Source organism: Lampetra planeri, chromosome 33 (genome assembly GCF_965212315.1).
Source record: "Lampetra planeri chromosome 33, kcLamPlan1.2.h2, whole genome shotgun sequence".
In the NCBI taxonomy this organism is placed as follows: Eukaryota; Metazoa; Chordata; class Hyperoartia; order Petromyzontiformes; family Petromyzontidae; genus Lampetra; species Lampetra planeri.
Window position 1 is genome coordinate 8096325 of NC_136139.1, and position 15897 is coordinate 8112221.

General features: G+C 46.4%; 1 protein-coding gene across 2 annotated transcripts in view; it reads left to right on the top strand.

Moving 5' to 3' along the window:
• The first annotated feature begins 7 nt into the window (after window positions 1–7).
• Window positions 8–15897, top strand: part of LOC144729736 (uncharacterized) — a 49129-nt gene continuing 33239 nt past the window's right edge. For both annotated transcript variants that reach the window (XM_078610194.1, XM_078610195.1), the window contains exons 1-9: window positions 8–171; window positions 4420–4560; window positions 5870–5995; window positions 8226–8408; window positions 9816–9917; window positions 11671–11856; window positions 12453–12557; window positions 13772–13903; window positions 15055–15192. In XM_078610194.1, coding sequence (XP_078466320.1) covers window positions 52–171; window positions 4420–4560; window positions 5870–5995; window positions 8226–8408; window positions 9816–9917; window positions 11671–11856; window positions 12453–12557; window positions 13772–13903; window positions 15055–15192 — 1233 coding nt within the window. In that variant the 5' untranslated portion in view covers window positions 8–51. The remainder of the gene's footprint in view (window positions 172–4419; window positions 4561–5869; window positions 5996–8225; window positions 8409–9815; window positions 9918–11670; window positions 11857–12452; window positions 12558–13771; window positions 13904–15054; window positions 15193–15897) is intronic.

The window sequence follows — 15897 nt, forward strand, 5'->3', positions numbered from 1 at the left end:
GGGGGGGGGGGATAGTGAAGTGAAGGGTTGTGGTGGCGGAAGTGGCCATAAATGGCAGGGTCGATGGACTGGGGAGGACAAACTACAGGCCGTGGCGGTTGCGGTAACAGTCGCGTGCAGGTGACAACTCACCTGCCCTCGCCATCCACCTACAGCGACCAGTCGGAACCTGTGAGTAGTCCTCCGTATTTACTGATGACAACTTTTATGTGCAAGGGGTGTTTACCAACCTGTTTTGTATATTAATTATGGTTTCTTTTTATGGTGTGGTGGGAAGGGCAAAGAAACTGAGCATGTACCAACGATCGCAAACATTCTTAGTTATACGGGTTCTTCCCATGGTAAAACCAAAAAAAACACGATTTAATTGGTATTGGCCAGAGAATAAGAAAATTGGAAAAAAATATCTGTAAATGTCTCAATTGGGATTTACACATAGCAGCATTGCTTCCTACTGCGAAAAACTTGGCAGGAGACTTGAGACTCGGGTGAGGCTTTCATTGGCAAAACAAGCGTATTAATTTAATAATGCAAGTTGCACAAATACAGGACATGGATGTTACAAGATCGCTGTGCTGCAAGCATTTCGGTGGCTGGGGCTGGTGGAGTTTGTGCACGTGATAGAGATACTACATGGATCACTGGAATAGTTGAGATTCATCAGGCTGTTGAAAATTGGCCAATTGCCCGGCAAAAGTTCAAGCGTGCAGCCTTGAAATTGCTCGTGCATACCACTGCTGGTGGAAGGGCCTCCATGAGAGAGATCTTTTAGACACCTGCTCTAGAGGGTATTTGGCCTACTCTTCCACGCTGGCCAGACGTCTTGTTAAGAGGTGGGAGTACCGACACCTTCCTCTGGATGCTATGCAGCCTTATTCACATTTTTTGTAAAAAAATCAACACAATATAGGATTGTCCCCACCTATCTGCATTCCAGAAACTATGCGACGCTCTGCAAATGTGTATGTACATGCCATTCATTCAATGCGACGTCGACAAAAGAATATGGATCTTTTATGAAATCAATCACACAGCAGTTAGGCAAGATATTTTTTTTTCATCATGTTATGGCATGTCTCACGTCAGTTCATGGTATGTGTCCTTTAAACCCTAACCTGATGCCTGCAGGGTGAACTTACTGTGCATTATTATGCAAGATGATAAGGTGGCAAAGTGGGTCGGAGCACTGAGCTATGAATCTGGCCAATGATGTGAGTGTGAGGGCTACCAGTTTATAGCAGATGGCATATTCTGGCTGTCCGCAGAAATAAAGAAAAATTCTGGGTCAATGTGGGAATTGAACCGTTGAGTCTGCGTGATCTGGCTCTGCGACAGGCGCAATAATTGGCGCAGTTACCCTGCCGCCCGCTTGTTTGTTGACTCTGTCGTCTTCAGTGCTAACGGAGTCGTTAGGCCTCGTTGCGTCAGCGTACAGCACGATTGTTTTTTATGAAGCAACCGTGTAATTTTGGCTGATTACAACGTTTCGGCGTTCCCACGTTTCCCTAAGATTGCACCGAGAACGGCCAGCCCAATGATCTGCCGCTTTCCTGGAGCGAGGTGCAGCACCCGGTTGGGTGGGGGGGTGTGTAGCCAGCGGCCTGTCCCTCTCCCTCCCCTCGTCGTAACGAGGGGGACTGGATAGACAAAAACAATAATAATGAGTAGATACTCTGCTTTCATGTTCTGTCCTCCTGAGAAGTAGAGCGAGAGTTTGTGAAACAGCAACGCTTTGTTTCAAAGTGTTTATTTTTAAGAGCATTCACCTATCGGCAGTCATGACCAGACGCACCCTAATGACCCCCCCACGTCACACAGCTCAGTCCCTCAGCACGGGGTGGGGGGGGAGATGCACGCCAAGGCCAATAACCCCCGTCGCCAGGTTCCCCTGACGACGGATGTGAAAAACTCGCCCACGCTCAAGATTGAGCGAAGGCTCTCGTAAAAAAAGAAATGGGTGAGGAGGGATGGGGCACGGTGGGGTTAGATTATTGCCGTGTAAGTGCGTACATTGTGTGCCCACGTCAGCCGGCTTGAGTGCTTTTAATTTTCCGCAAGAAGCCCTCGATGTTTTTCGGCGGAGGGATGTCTGTTGTTTTTTTATGTTGCGTCGTTATTCGAACCATATGCCGCTTTTTTATTTATCGAATCTAGCTTGGCGTTTGTAGCAAAATAAATTGTGTTTTGTGCGCCGATTTTACTCCTTCTACGAAATGTGTTGCAATCTGTGCGCTGCTCGAGCCCTATGCAATTAAAGTGATATAACACCCGCGTACCGCTTGCCGGCATTTGCGAGCAATTTTGGGGGTAAGTGAAAAGTCGAGGCAGCCCTGGGTAAAAGCGTGGCTCTGAAGGCTATTGTGTAATCGTGTAAATATGGAAATGTTTCCAATCTTTCAAATGTCCCCATAAAAAAAGTGGCAAAGCATGTTTATCTTTTCGTAAAAGATGCCCGCTTATGTGAGAGACTGTCCACAGAATTGGCCGAGAAACCACTCGATAACAACAAAACTCGCCTTGACATTCCACAGCCTCCTTCACACATTGAACACAGGACACTGTCTGTATCTGGGGACCATCTCCAAAACAACAGCCAGATTTGTTTAGGCTTTTTTGTCTTTCACTTCTTTCATGTTCTTCTTATCAAATATTTGTTATGACTTATGAAATAAAGCCATGATGCAATGTTTATTATTTACCAGAATCCGTAATTATAGTAACAATGCAAAGCCATTTGTAATTCCACTACTCGATGAAGGGCGCACCCCATGCTTGTTTGGTAGTAGGGGGTTGTTCCACCATACTTCACTCTTTTGCATTACCGCTCCCAACCTCCCTTGATTTCAAGCAAGTAAAATAAGCAGGACTGTAGATGATGATGATGATTAATCAAATCCATGCTCAATCCACTGGTGGATAAAGGCCTTCCCCAGCCGTCGCCACCTCTCACGATTCTGCGATGTAACGATCCATTTGACTGATGTAATAATCTTCATTTAATAGAATAATTATTAAAGTAAAAATCTCTATTTTAAAAGCCTTTATTGAAATATCTCAAAGCCCAATACTTAAAAAAAACTCAACTTGGACATAACGATATAATCTAATTGGAATAATACAGTAAAAACCTATAATAATAGCAATGACAAATCAAGAATGACTATACTCACAATATAGATAAGGTTGGAAACTAAAGTAAAAGCCAATAATAATGACACGAGCTGTATAGGTAATCCATTCATTTGCCATCTAGGCATTAACGCAACTGTCTGGTCTCCCCTTGGTATGTTGACCCATATGAAATTGACTGCAGCAGGTAGGATGTATAACTAACTGCTACTGTATTAACTATTTTAGTTTACCCGGTAAGGTCCACTGAGCTGTATAGCACTTTTTCAGAAGCGACATGATAGCCCACCAAAGTGGTTTGTCACGTGGACATTTATAGCAGCCAAATACTCTAAACACAGGATTCTAATTATGGAGGGAAAACCCGGAGGACCTGGAGGGAAAAATTCATGCGGCCATGCAGATAGGAGAGGACATGCAGACTCCAAATATACAGCAGGCATCAGGGTAGGGATCGAACCCACGACCTCCTGTAAACCAGGCGAGGCAGTTAACATCTTGCCATCGTGGCGGTGCACAAGCATCGGCGCTTCTGGAAGTGTAGCAGCTACTGGCAGGGAGGGAGGGAGCCCACAGCACTAAAGTCAGCCTACGTGGGTGGCCGCCACCGCCCAGTGCTTTGCCCTCCACAGTCTGTCTGGCTGAATGACGGGGTGTGGGGTAATCTGCGCGTGTGTGTAGTGGGGAGCGGTAGTGTAGCGGTTAGCGCGTTGCGCTACGACCCTAGCGACCGAGGTTCGATTCCCGCTCACGGCCAATACCGGTGACGATTATCTGAACCGGTTCTGGGCCTTCCCTAGGTTGCCTCAGCCTCAAATGAGTACCTGGTGTGGTGCGTAAAAACATTGCCACAAGGGAGACAAAGGCGGTCGGGCATGGTGCTTGGACACCCACTCCCTCATATGCTGTTCTGGCCTTCATAGGTTCTCGCTAACAGCACTTGCCCCTAAAGTCTGTTAACGCTATACGGGGGATCTTTGTATTTTTGTGTGTGCGCGTGTATGTGGGAAGTGATAGTGTAGCGGTCAGCACGCTGCGCTACGAACCCCGGCGACCTAGGTTCGATTCCCTCTCACAGTCAACAACGACGATGATCTGAACCGCTCCTGGGCCTCCCCTAGTTAAACTCGGACTCAAATGAGAATCTACGTGCGGTGTGTAAACATTGCCGCTGAAGAGAAAAAGGCGGTCGGGTGTGGTGCTGGTCACCCGCACCCTTAGTGTGCCGTGGCCGGCCTTGATAGTTGGGTTCATTACAGGGGATCTTGTGTGTGTGTGTGTGTGTTTTAGGGTTTGAATGTGGAAGCCGAAGAAGGCGGTGGGCTGCCCCCATCACCGGGAGGGTACCAGGACTCGTGCGAGAGCTGGCTGGCAACGGCGTGGGTCGGCGGACACCACCAGGTGGAGCCAAAACCCTACTTGCCCGCCAAGGTGAGGGCCCCAATCCTCCTGCTCCCGGCTACAGCAGTGCCAATTTAGCCGTTTTCTCTTTACAATCTTAGTTTACTGGCCTCTTAAGTCCAGCCGACGGCAACCTGCGGAGCTGTAGTCAAGTCTCTGTCTGTGGATTTTATTTCGCCATTCTCTTCGTCTATTCAACCAGGAATCTTTGACGTAACAGCCAAGACTCTGGATTTCAGTTTGGTCGTTCTGTTAATCTGGTCGCCTATAGCAGTTAAAGTTTAGTCCACGCTTTTGTATTAAATGTTGGCGTGAGGGGAGTGCGATTACCACCCCCATCATATTATTGCGAGTCAATTCTGAGTAAATTTTTATAAGTAAATACATTGCCAATTACCATGTTTGGCCATCTAGTCACTGCAGTCTCTAATAACTATATTCTCTTCATCTGAGCCTTCATTCAGACTCGTTAACTCGTCTCATTGCAGTCGAATCACGCTTCGCTCTTTGGTGGGCAGCAAGTTGTGGCCAACGTCCCACTTCATGATGTTTGTTGGCTCACAGTCATCTTTGACTGAATTTATAAATATAAAAAAAATGTTGACGAATATTTTTGTCACTAATTCCGTGAACAAATTTAACACTGACCGACACTCTTTACCTGTCATCGGACACACTATGTGTGTGTGTACCTAATCTGGCACTAGCTCCGTGGTGACGTCACCGCCACTTAGTGGCGAACAGCGGTTCTTATGATTCTGCCAGCAATGGATCGTGGCAATTTTCTGATATTTATGAGGGGGAACACATCCCTGTACTTAAATTTTTTTGTTCATGACACCATATAAAATATATATAATGGAGGCATGGTATGAAATTCACTCTTGCATTGTTAATATGAATATACTCTATCACCCCCCCCCCCCGCCACCCATACCCAAACCACCAACGTTAACTCATCTTGCCCATTTGCTGGATGTCATTCTATTGCTCGGTAGGTCTATGACCGAGCCAGCACACGCGGTGAATTCGCGGAAATCACCGGTTCCAGTAGTAATAATAAACCCCATTTTGTAAACCACGGACATGAACTTTAAATTCAACACATTCCCCCCCCCACCCCCCCCCCCCCCCCCCCGTTGTCAGATTCTGTGCCAATTTCAACATTTTAAGATACATTTTAACGTACACATATAAGAAAAGAAAAACAATCCTAACTTATGGCTCGGACAAATGTCAACGTCCGAATAAGAGTCTCGTTGTCCGAAATAGGAGTCCTTCGATTTCTGAGTTACGGTGTTGTCCTTTCTCACATTGCAAACGGTGGCACTGACGGCAGGAGTGGAGTGGTGCCTTAAAAGAGTTCGAAAGCTCCATTTGCGACATCGAGGAGGGACTGCAGAGAATCGCGCGAAAGCTGGAGACGAAGGCCACGCATATCGCCGTAGCCATGAAAGATTTGCAGGCAAGGACGACGCTTAATCCGCATCACTGGTAGAAGAATTCACTGGCAGATGCAACGTTAATTGGCATTGGACGTCAGCAAACCCTTGCTGCGTGGATGGTTTGTATTTTGACGTTTTATTTATTAAACTGTCCTCGTAAAGAGGCTTTGTTTTTCTGATACTGGATCTCGCTCGGTGGGACCCTGTAATAGAATACATACATTGATTTGTTTTGAGTGTTTGCCATACCCCAAAAGCGATGTTGAGCTGTATATTGTAATTAATTGTACGAATGGGATTCAGAAACTGCAGCTAAGCCATTTATTACATTTCAGGGTCGAATAATATAATGCACAAACACTCGCAAAAGATTGCCAACAAATCTTGTTTTGATATCAGAGTTGGCCTGGGTGCTTTTAGGGGCTCTGTTTCGCTAGCCTTCAAGCACCAAGGACCCTCAATTTTTCCCTCGGAGCTGATAATGATTCTCAGAATTTTATCAAAGTCCTTCGGAGAGATGGGGTCCCATTTTTCCAGTAGTGATGGACACAGTATGCGCCTAATACACGCCGTACGACATTTTATAGACGGCACTTGTCCCGTCACATTTTCACAGTGGGTTTGGGGGTATCGCGTTTCTTGACTGACTCGAGTGAAAGCTGAAAGAAAAGTCCGTGGCAGAACTCATCTCCCGCACATATCGATGGCAGTAACAAGTATTGTCAGATAATGACAACTGTTGACTTCCCTCCACCTCCACCCCCACACAACACTGCTACCAGTACATTCTGTTGACCCAGTAGCGATGAAGGACTGAGTCCGACCCCCTGACTCGGATTGGAACGCGCAGAGTTATGACTTTGCGAGCCATGTACTCTGCCACTGTGTCACCCGATTGGATAACAGTCATAATTATACTCTTTGGTTCTTTCGGTAAAGTCACGGAGGTATAAAATAAAATAAATCACGACGTTTCGGGCGCTTGTGTTGTGCCCGAAACGTCGTGATTTATTTTTCTTTTCTACCTACGTGACTTTACTGAAAGAACCAAAGAGTATGGATTCCTACAGTCACGAAAGCTTCAAATCAAGTCTTAATCATAGTTTAGTTGCATTTAGTATTCCATCATGAAGGCGCGACATTTCACAGACGAGTATCATCTGCCAGTAGGCGGCGATGTTGCTACGTGTTCCCCCCCCCCCCCATCAAGTAAATAAGGATGGAAGGCTAAAGCGGGAGCGAATTAATATGCAAGCGATTCTGAGCCGTTTAAGAGTGGCTCTTGGTGTTTTCTTTGGGATTCTTTACTGCGCTCCTATTTCATCTGGCGATGAAACTTCACGGCCAATACATCGTTTTCTTTTAGCCTCGTTCTTAAATATATGTATATTTTAGATAAACACCGCACGGCATACCCTTGGAGATTGCCTTTGGCGTGCGGTGGGCGAATGCATTTCTGCTTGTCACTGTGAATGTCACCCTAAATGGGGTTGCGGTGGGGTGCACCTGTGGCATCGCTGACTGGTGGCTGCTGCTGCTGCTTTGATAGATCTCCGCAGGACATGATAATTGTCTCTGCACCGGCTTGTCACTGGCATCTGTGTCTTGCATCACAGGCCAGGTTTATGATAATGGCACAGATCCCGGGGAATTGCGAAGTAGAATATATATAATTTTTACATTCACCATCAACATCATCGGCCGCGATCGATCCACTGCTGGATGAACGCCTCGCCAAGCCATCATCACCTCCAATGTTTCTGCGATGTAACGATCCATGGAGCACCTGCACGTGCGAGCTGGTTGCATTGCTGCATATTCGCGGTGGACGTGCCCCAGGACTTGTTTCCACTTTTGGCTGTATCTCTGTCGTTAGCCTCGACCGCCGGCTGTCATCCCTTCCATCGACGTACCCCGCCTGAGCCCCATTCAAGTTTCTTAACAGTCACCATAATGTGCGGTGCATTAAAGAGTAAATCATATAGCTTCCATATTGCTTAAGCCGTTTTAACAACTTATATATACAAAAAAAATTACTTTGTACTTTAAATTTTTTTTACGGTATTTGAATATTCTCCTTTTATTATTATCATCGAGTGACAGAGTGGAGTTCGTGACGGCCATCTTCTGTGTGCGAAAAAGCGCGGCGAAGTAGCACTCGGGTGTCTCTTTTTACGGGAGTCCTGGAACACGCAAAGCGACGGCGGCTGACGTTGCGCTGCGGTGCGTTCGTGTGTGCGTGCCGGGCAGTGGGTGTGGGACGAGCTGGACTGCTGGCACCAGCGCATGGCGCTGCTAGAGGCGGCGATGCAGGACTACGAGGGGCAGCATCCGGAGAGGGCGCCGGGCCTGGGCGAAGCCGCCTTCACCCTGGCGCAGCTGTATAACGTCCTGCGGAGCCAGGCGGAGCGTCGCACGGCCAAGCTGAGGAGGGCAAGTGCGCCGCTCGTGCATCGCCGCGAGTCTGGGAGGAAAGATCTCTGTTTTTGCATAGAATGTTTTGCCTGACACATTTCTGCCACCTCTCAGTCCCTGTCCTGTCTTCACCGGTGTCTGAAATGTGAGTTGTTTGCTCGCTGACAGTGCCCGCGGCCGATTCTCCCTATTGAGAAAATGAGCAGCACTTTTTGACCCTGTTATAACCTATTTTTTGTATATTTTGCTATTTTACCCATCAGCTGTGTTCTTTCTTTCCTGGTCGTTCCATGGATTATTGTTAGACTACTACTGTAGCTCATTGCCCACCTCTGTTTTGGTAGTTTCAACATTTTTCACCGAAAAGTTTAACCACGCTTGGTTTAGCCACTTCTGATTTAGCCATCTTGGATTCGAGGGATAGATTGAGAGGAAACCTGGGGGGAAAAAATATGACTGCAGTTTTTCTCTTGCACGTGTTGTACTTGTGTTTGGAATCGTAAAATATTAAGACAAAAATCCTCCGTATAGCCTGAACACACTTTGGCGGAAAGTGCTGTTAGCAACGACATGAAGGCTGTCATGGCACACGACGAGGTGGGTCGCCATCGTCCTGCCCAGCTGCCTTTGGCTCCCCAGTTCCCAATGTTTACACATCGCACCGGACACTCATTCAGATAATCGTCACCGATGTTGGTTGTGAGCTGGAATCGAACTCGGGTCGACGGTTTTGGCGTGATGCACGTCAACCGCTGCACTACCTCAATCGCGTGCGCACACACACGCAAACATACATATACTCATACATGATCACAGTCACACTCACCCGCACACATGTACATACCGATCAGGAAACCCTCGCATACCACTGATGTGTCATATTCAGGTGTCCCAGCAGGGTGACTGATGTCCATGGATCCAGTGTTGCCTCCATACAGTAGAGAACTCCCCTTATCCACAAACCTAATACCTGTGACTCCTGTTATCTGCATGAGCTGTATGGTCCACAAAAACTCTTACTATCCTTGCCTCTATTCCGATTGTCCGGGATTATCCACAAAAAGAATTGCACTTAAGTGGAGTCATTTGGAAAATTCATTCATTTCTCTGCAATTTTTCGCAGTTCAATGAAGAACATTTGGGGATAGCACTGCAAATAATTGAATACCCAATCTTAGTACCCTGCGGCTGCCGTAAGTGACCCCGCAAGTGGTCATGATGCACACATGCATGTTGAACTTCTTTTGCACCGTACGTAGCTAATCGGAGGTTAGCACGGTTGTGCGCACACGTGGCGGATTTTGGATGTCAGCCTGGAGCCCTCCACCCCACGTCGACACACGCATAATGGTGTCGTGCTCTGTTATCGGCCACCCCGCATCTCCAACGGATCGACCAGTAACCCTCATCTGTGTGAATCGGCAGGCCGAGTCTCTGATGGAGCAGTACGAATCGCGGCGTAGGTTCGTGCTCAAGTGGGTGGAGCGGGCGCAAGCTGTGGACGCTGACGACATCGGCGCGCATCAGGTGAATTAATTTGCGTTCGTATTTCAACCTCATCCCACGGGTGTGGAGAATGGATCACTGGAATGCAAGATGAAGACCGATTTAAATAAAAACGACTCTAAAATTTACTGTGGCGAAATATAAGCCCGTGTGCTGCCATTGACTAATGGTTAGTTCACTGGTCACCGGTTCATTCGGATCTCTTTGTGCAGCAAGTGAAACAATGATGGATCTACGGGACCCTTATGCCGTTATTAGCTTTTGTTTGCCGAGCTTTTGTTAACACCAGATGATGCTGGATGTTTTCGCTGGAAATAGTGTCGAATAAAGTTGTAAAAGCGTTGCTCGCTTTTCTGGAAAACAAAATCAATCGTCACATTTGCCCATGACGTGACTGTCGGGTGGTGGCAGGTTTCTAGTTGAAAACTTGACACTATACCTGCATGATCTAACCCAAAAGAAACCAATTATGAATCACAACACGCGTTGTGAAAGCCTACATATGAAATGTATTAATTTAATCAAATCACCCTAAATATACCACATCTCATTGAATCTCCACAGCTAAGCAGGTTTGGGCCTAGTTCGAACTTGGATGAAGCCTGCCTGAGAATGCCAGATGTTGTTGGAGTGTTATCATCTCGTTCGTATGTATGCATGATTAGTTTTGTTATGGGTTCTCTGGTTTCCTCCCACGTGCCCAAACCACTCATTTGTGGCATTTGACCAAACGTAAAGAATGCTTGTCCCTAATGAAAAAAAGAGATTTATCGAAACTCTGAGAATTTCCAGGGTAATTTAAAGAGTGTTATTATATTCGTGTTCTCGTTCATTTCATGAAGTGATATTTTTTTTTCCTCCCACTTCCCGAAATGTACGATAAACAACTTCTGCAAAACGTGTCTCGATTCCCTTTCAACCGAGTGAGAACCAAGAGAAAGTTTGCATTGAGTCATTTTATTCGGTTAACGATAACGGGCATTTGCGCTAAATATGTAAGCTTTTTCCTCAAATTAAACGTTACCTTAACTTAATTAAATATATTATCGATGGTTGAGAACAGCTGTGAAATTATCCACCAGTTCTGCTCGGCCCCTGACTGTTGATCTGACCAGAAGTACACATTGAGCGACTGTCGCTCAGTTTCTGAAAAAACAGCATTTGTACAATAAAGGAAAGACATACTACTCAAACCTTTAACTCTTCTTTCCCGATATTTCATAAAGACATTTGCAACACCGCTGCAGCAGCTGCCTCCTCGTCCATCTGTTCAAGTGCACGGGAGCTTGTTGAATGCACAGGAAGCGAAACAGTGTTGTCATTAAACTGTTTTTTTTTCTTAGAACTGCCTTTTTGTGTTTAGTTTGTCCTTCCCCTGCACCTCTGATTATCACGGTTCGCTACATACGGTGAAAAATAATTTCCTCTTGTATACATACGTCATTCAGTTCATGAGAACGAGGATTACAACACTAATTAAAAGATATTTTCCGCAATTTCTACTCTGTTTGGTTGGATAAAATATACGTAAAAAGTAACAACACTAAATAATAAAAAATAATAAAATGTGTATTTATACTCGAGGAATCCGATGAGTGATAAAGCTCTTTTTCACGGATGTCCACTATTGCGAACTGCTGCCAAATTTCCTCTCCGATCCATCCGTTACGCTAACCGGCCACCTCAAACGGATGGGAAGTGGGCAAGGAGCAGTGTTGTTGATGGCGGCGTTGGCGGTGCGGGTCGCTCGACTTGCCGGCCTTCTCCTTCTCAGGCCCTGCTGGAGCAGTCGCGCGAGGTGCTGGCCGGCCTGGAGGCCATGGTGGAGTGCGTGGACGTCCTCTCCGAGGCATGCTCCGTGGAGCGCCTAGTGCAGCAGGTCTCCGAGCTGGACCAGCGCACCACGACGCAGCACGGCACGCTGCAGGCTCGTCTGCGTCGCTTGTGCGGGCCCAGCAAGGTGAGCGCCACTGCACACCATCACATCACTGCCACGGTTCACCAATAATAATAAAAATAATAATGGAGTTCGATGATAATACATTGGTACATTTGCTATTCGTGCCGTTCTTACAGCGCAGGACTATCGTGAAGGTTTCGTGTTTCACGGACGAAAAAAATCTGCCAGTGGCAGTTGTGGGGGGTGGTGGGTGATGTTACTGTGTAATTCAAGTTGAGTAACCTGTGGGTAATTTAGTTCTAATTTAATCAAATTTGCAACATGATGCCAGCACACAAATGGGCCTCCTCTTTTCGAGTGAAATAAGATGGGGACCATCTTTAACATCCTCCATGAACGGACGGCGCGTTTTTTATTTAAATTTTTTAAACTTTAATACACCAGCAGTATTAACCAAGGTGGCCTGTAGAACTTAGCACAGCGGCGAACGCGCCACCGCCAGGCCCACGGCCAAAACAAAACCCCCTTGATCGACGGGGCATGGCAAATTCCCTCGTCCAATCAGTCCGCGGATTGACCAAAAGAGATGTTGATTGAAGCTGCGGATGCGTGGGTAAGGCTCACGTGCCGACCGGGCCCTTCTTTGTGTCGCGCAGGATGAGTTGGCGGCAATGGAAACGGAATTCCAGCTGCTGGAGTCGCAGCTCTCCTCCCCAGCACTGAACGCCTGTGGACAAGCTCCACAGCTCGCCCTCCGAAGGGTACAGCCGCCCGCGTTCTGTTTGTTCAATTTCCCAGTTTTGTGGGGTTTTTTTATTCGAAACAATTGATCACCGTGCTTGCTTCAGTTCACAATCGGTAGGCGAAGTCACGCTATGAGCAGGAGACACTTCTCAGTTATGATTATTATCTTTTGTGTGGTTGTTTTGGCCCTGACATTATTGCCTGGGTCTTACCCGGTAAAATAAAAAAAGTTGAGTTTATAAAACATATTAGATGATTTTTTTTATAAATTTCAATTATTATAGAAGTTATGTTTAGTTCAGTTATCGGCGAGATTGTCAATGTATTTTGAACACTTACAAGCAAGCAGTTGCTTCGCATTCTGGGATTTCGGGTGTGGCCAGACAAGCACATGAACTCTGAAACAGAGCAACCCTTTATTCGCAGTCAGGTGACAGCTCACTTCTGTACATTTCTCCTCTTGTACAATCAATGCTGTATATAGGTGTGTGTGTATATATATATCGTTAAGTTTAACACGTACTGCATCTCAACCTTGGTTTGATAGAAAATCGGGTCAAGCTTGCCTAAGACGATAACTAACGTTATAACCAACGTTGTCGTTTTCAACGTCCCGTAACTTCAACCAAAAGTATTTGTTGCGCAATACTGACTTGTGGTGACCTCAAACTTGCATTTCATAAGTGTGCTATTATTCGTGGCTCCAATTGCGCGCCTGGTGTGTGAAAAACGTGTCTTGAGCATCCTTCCGTGCCAACGTAACAACGTGCTTATTGACGAATGTGTCGAGAGATGTTTGGTAACAACGTGTCGTGCTGAGTGAATGCAGGTGGGATGCATTGCACCCTAATGAACCCGCCAGGGCTGGATCTGTACAAGCTAGCCTTGGCCACATGTTTCCCCCCAAATATTTAGAGTCTTTGGGATCGCAGCCATTCACAGTTGCACAACGATGTGCATGTAAATTATATTCCACCCCCCAGTTTATATTTTTTGCCCGTAAAAATAACAACCCAGTTCGAAGGGTTACCCCACGTTTATTAATCTTGTTCGTTATTGTTTGCAAAGTCTTCTGTAAATTTTGCCAAACGAGAACAAAGCACTATTATTCACCCAATGAACTTACGTTCGTGTATTCCCATCTCTGTAATAGATTAACTCTGCCGATGACCCCCCCACACTCATGCCCGTCTCTCCTTCCTCCACCTATCCCCACCACCCCACTCTCCAGCGGCTCTTGGACAAGCTCGGCACTTTGGCAGAACAAGTGGCTCAGCTCTCGAGGGCTGGCACATGTTCCGTTCTCCGAGAAGCGATCGTACATCTGCAAGATGTGAACGAGCAGCAATGCGCTGCACTGCAGGTGTGTTGATCAAACCGAGAGGGAAATAAAAAATGCAAGCTGGCAACCCCCAGGTCATTGTAACAGAGCCTAACATTAAAAATAATCGTTATTTTCCTAATTTTATCCCGATGTGCTCTTCAAAATGTCATGAAAAGAGAATCCATTAAAGTATCTCGCAGAGCAGTGCAACCTCGTGTTAGAGAATGGGTCCACAGAATCGGGTATCACAGAGCTACCTCTGAGATACCCTCAAGGTGACCTCTGGTCCTACAAGTAGAGGGCAGCACTTCCGCACCCACTCCGCATATGAGAGTAATGCTCGTAACATTGCAGTAACACCTATATTTTATTCTTCAGAGCTGGAATTTTTGCTAAATATGCATAACAAAATTTGTATTTATGTTGCGTGCGGTCATTGCTGACTGTACACTACGCTTGTCGAAGCCTCGATTTTGAAAGCAATTCGATCGCGGTAGGAAATGTGTGCCTTAAATAAAACGCCAGCGCGCAAATCGACGCATACATTCGGCACGCTAGTGTATACCCAAGCTTGCTTGTTCTAACACACACGTGCTCATCGCCCTAACACGCAGTGCAATATTATACTTGACTTTCATTAAGTAAATCGTTAAGTGCTTCAATTGTAATCTTGCCCCACAAAACTATCCAGATATGGGCACTGGTTGTTGGTAAGCGGGGTGGTAAGTTTTGCGGTGATTGGTTTTAGGGAGTTTTGTTTTTAAGAAAGAACAAGTTTCCACAATCAAATGGACGGACAAACGGACATAATATTTTCCAGGCATCGCAGTAGATAGCCTTTTAATAGCTTCTTTCAAAACTATGGCTTAACCAAGCAAGTGCTGAAACTAAAAATAAAGATATACATTTAATCGCATGAACTTATCCGTGCATGCCGACGATAATGCTTTGTAACGAATTAAAGGTTGGCAAGCAGAGTGGGGGAGAGATGGTTTTGCGTAACAAAAATAATAAAAAGTTATGTTGAAATAATAATAGATTATTTACAGGCTTATCTTAGTTTCCATAAGTGTGTACGGCACATTTTATCCCCTGGCTGTCCCATTTCCACCCTCCCCACCACCGCAAGAAAAATGTACCCCCCCCCCTTTCCCCTTGAGGCCAGCGTCTTTTCGTTTTAAATTTTTCAGGCTGCGCTGGCCAAGGCTGAGTGGCGTGCAGGTGAAACGCGCCGGCTTCAGACGCTCGCCGCCCAGGCCGAGGAGGAGTTGTGGATCCTCGGTGCTTCCAAACACGGCGACGCTCCGCGCGTAGGCGTACGCAAACTGGTAAAGCCCGTGGTTCACCGTTGCTCAACCGTTTTAGCATTTGGCCAAAAAAAGTTGACAGGGACACGCACGCAATGGCCTACTCCTTTAGAATTATGTCAGGGGTTATCTTTGAGGCCCACTGTGGTGAAGCAGACAGTGCACAATGGTCGACCATCGTCCGAATCGGGACCAGGCATTGCCGATGCGGCCACCCGATGCACGAATGGAGCATCAAAGATTCGGCGGCCTGCGAGTGTGCGGCGACGAATCCCAAACGACCCGCATAGTAAACACTCTGCTGCTGTCTTCACTCCTTTGAAGGAGGAATGGACAGACAATTGAGTGGATAACAAATGTAAAATTATATCTTTTAATCTGCTACTATTAATCCATACGAAAGAAGAAGACCGCTGTTCAACATTACTCGTGTGCACTAATAATTTTTCTAGCGGTGCCCCAGTCATTGCTGCCACCCACACACGTTGCCCTCCTCACTTCCTGCGCAGATTCCTCTTCCTGCTGAGCCCCCTCAAACCCACCTACCATGCGCGGTTTCCGCCAGCCTAGAGTTCTCGTTTAGATCTGGTAGCATCCACCACTGTTTGCGATGAGACCGGCCTTCTAAGTTTTTGCCAGCCGCACTTCCAAAATTTCTGTCTAGACCTCTCAGCCTGCAGCTAAAATTGGCTGCGTCACTGGAATATTCATTGTCGCGTTGTTTTA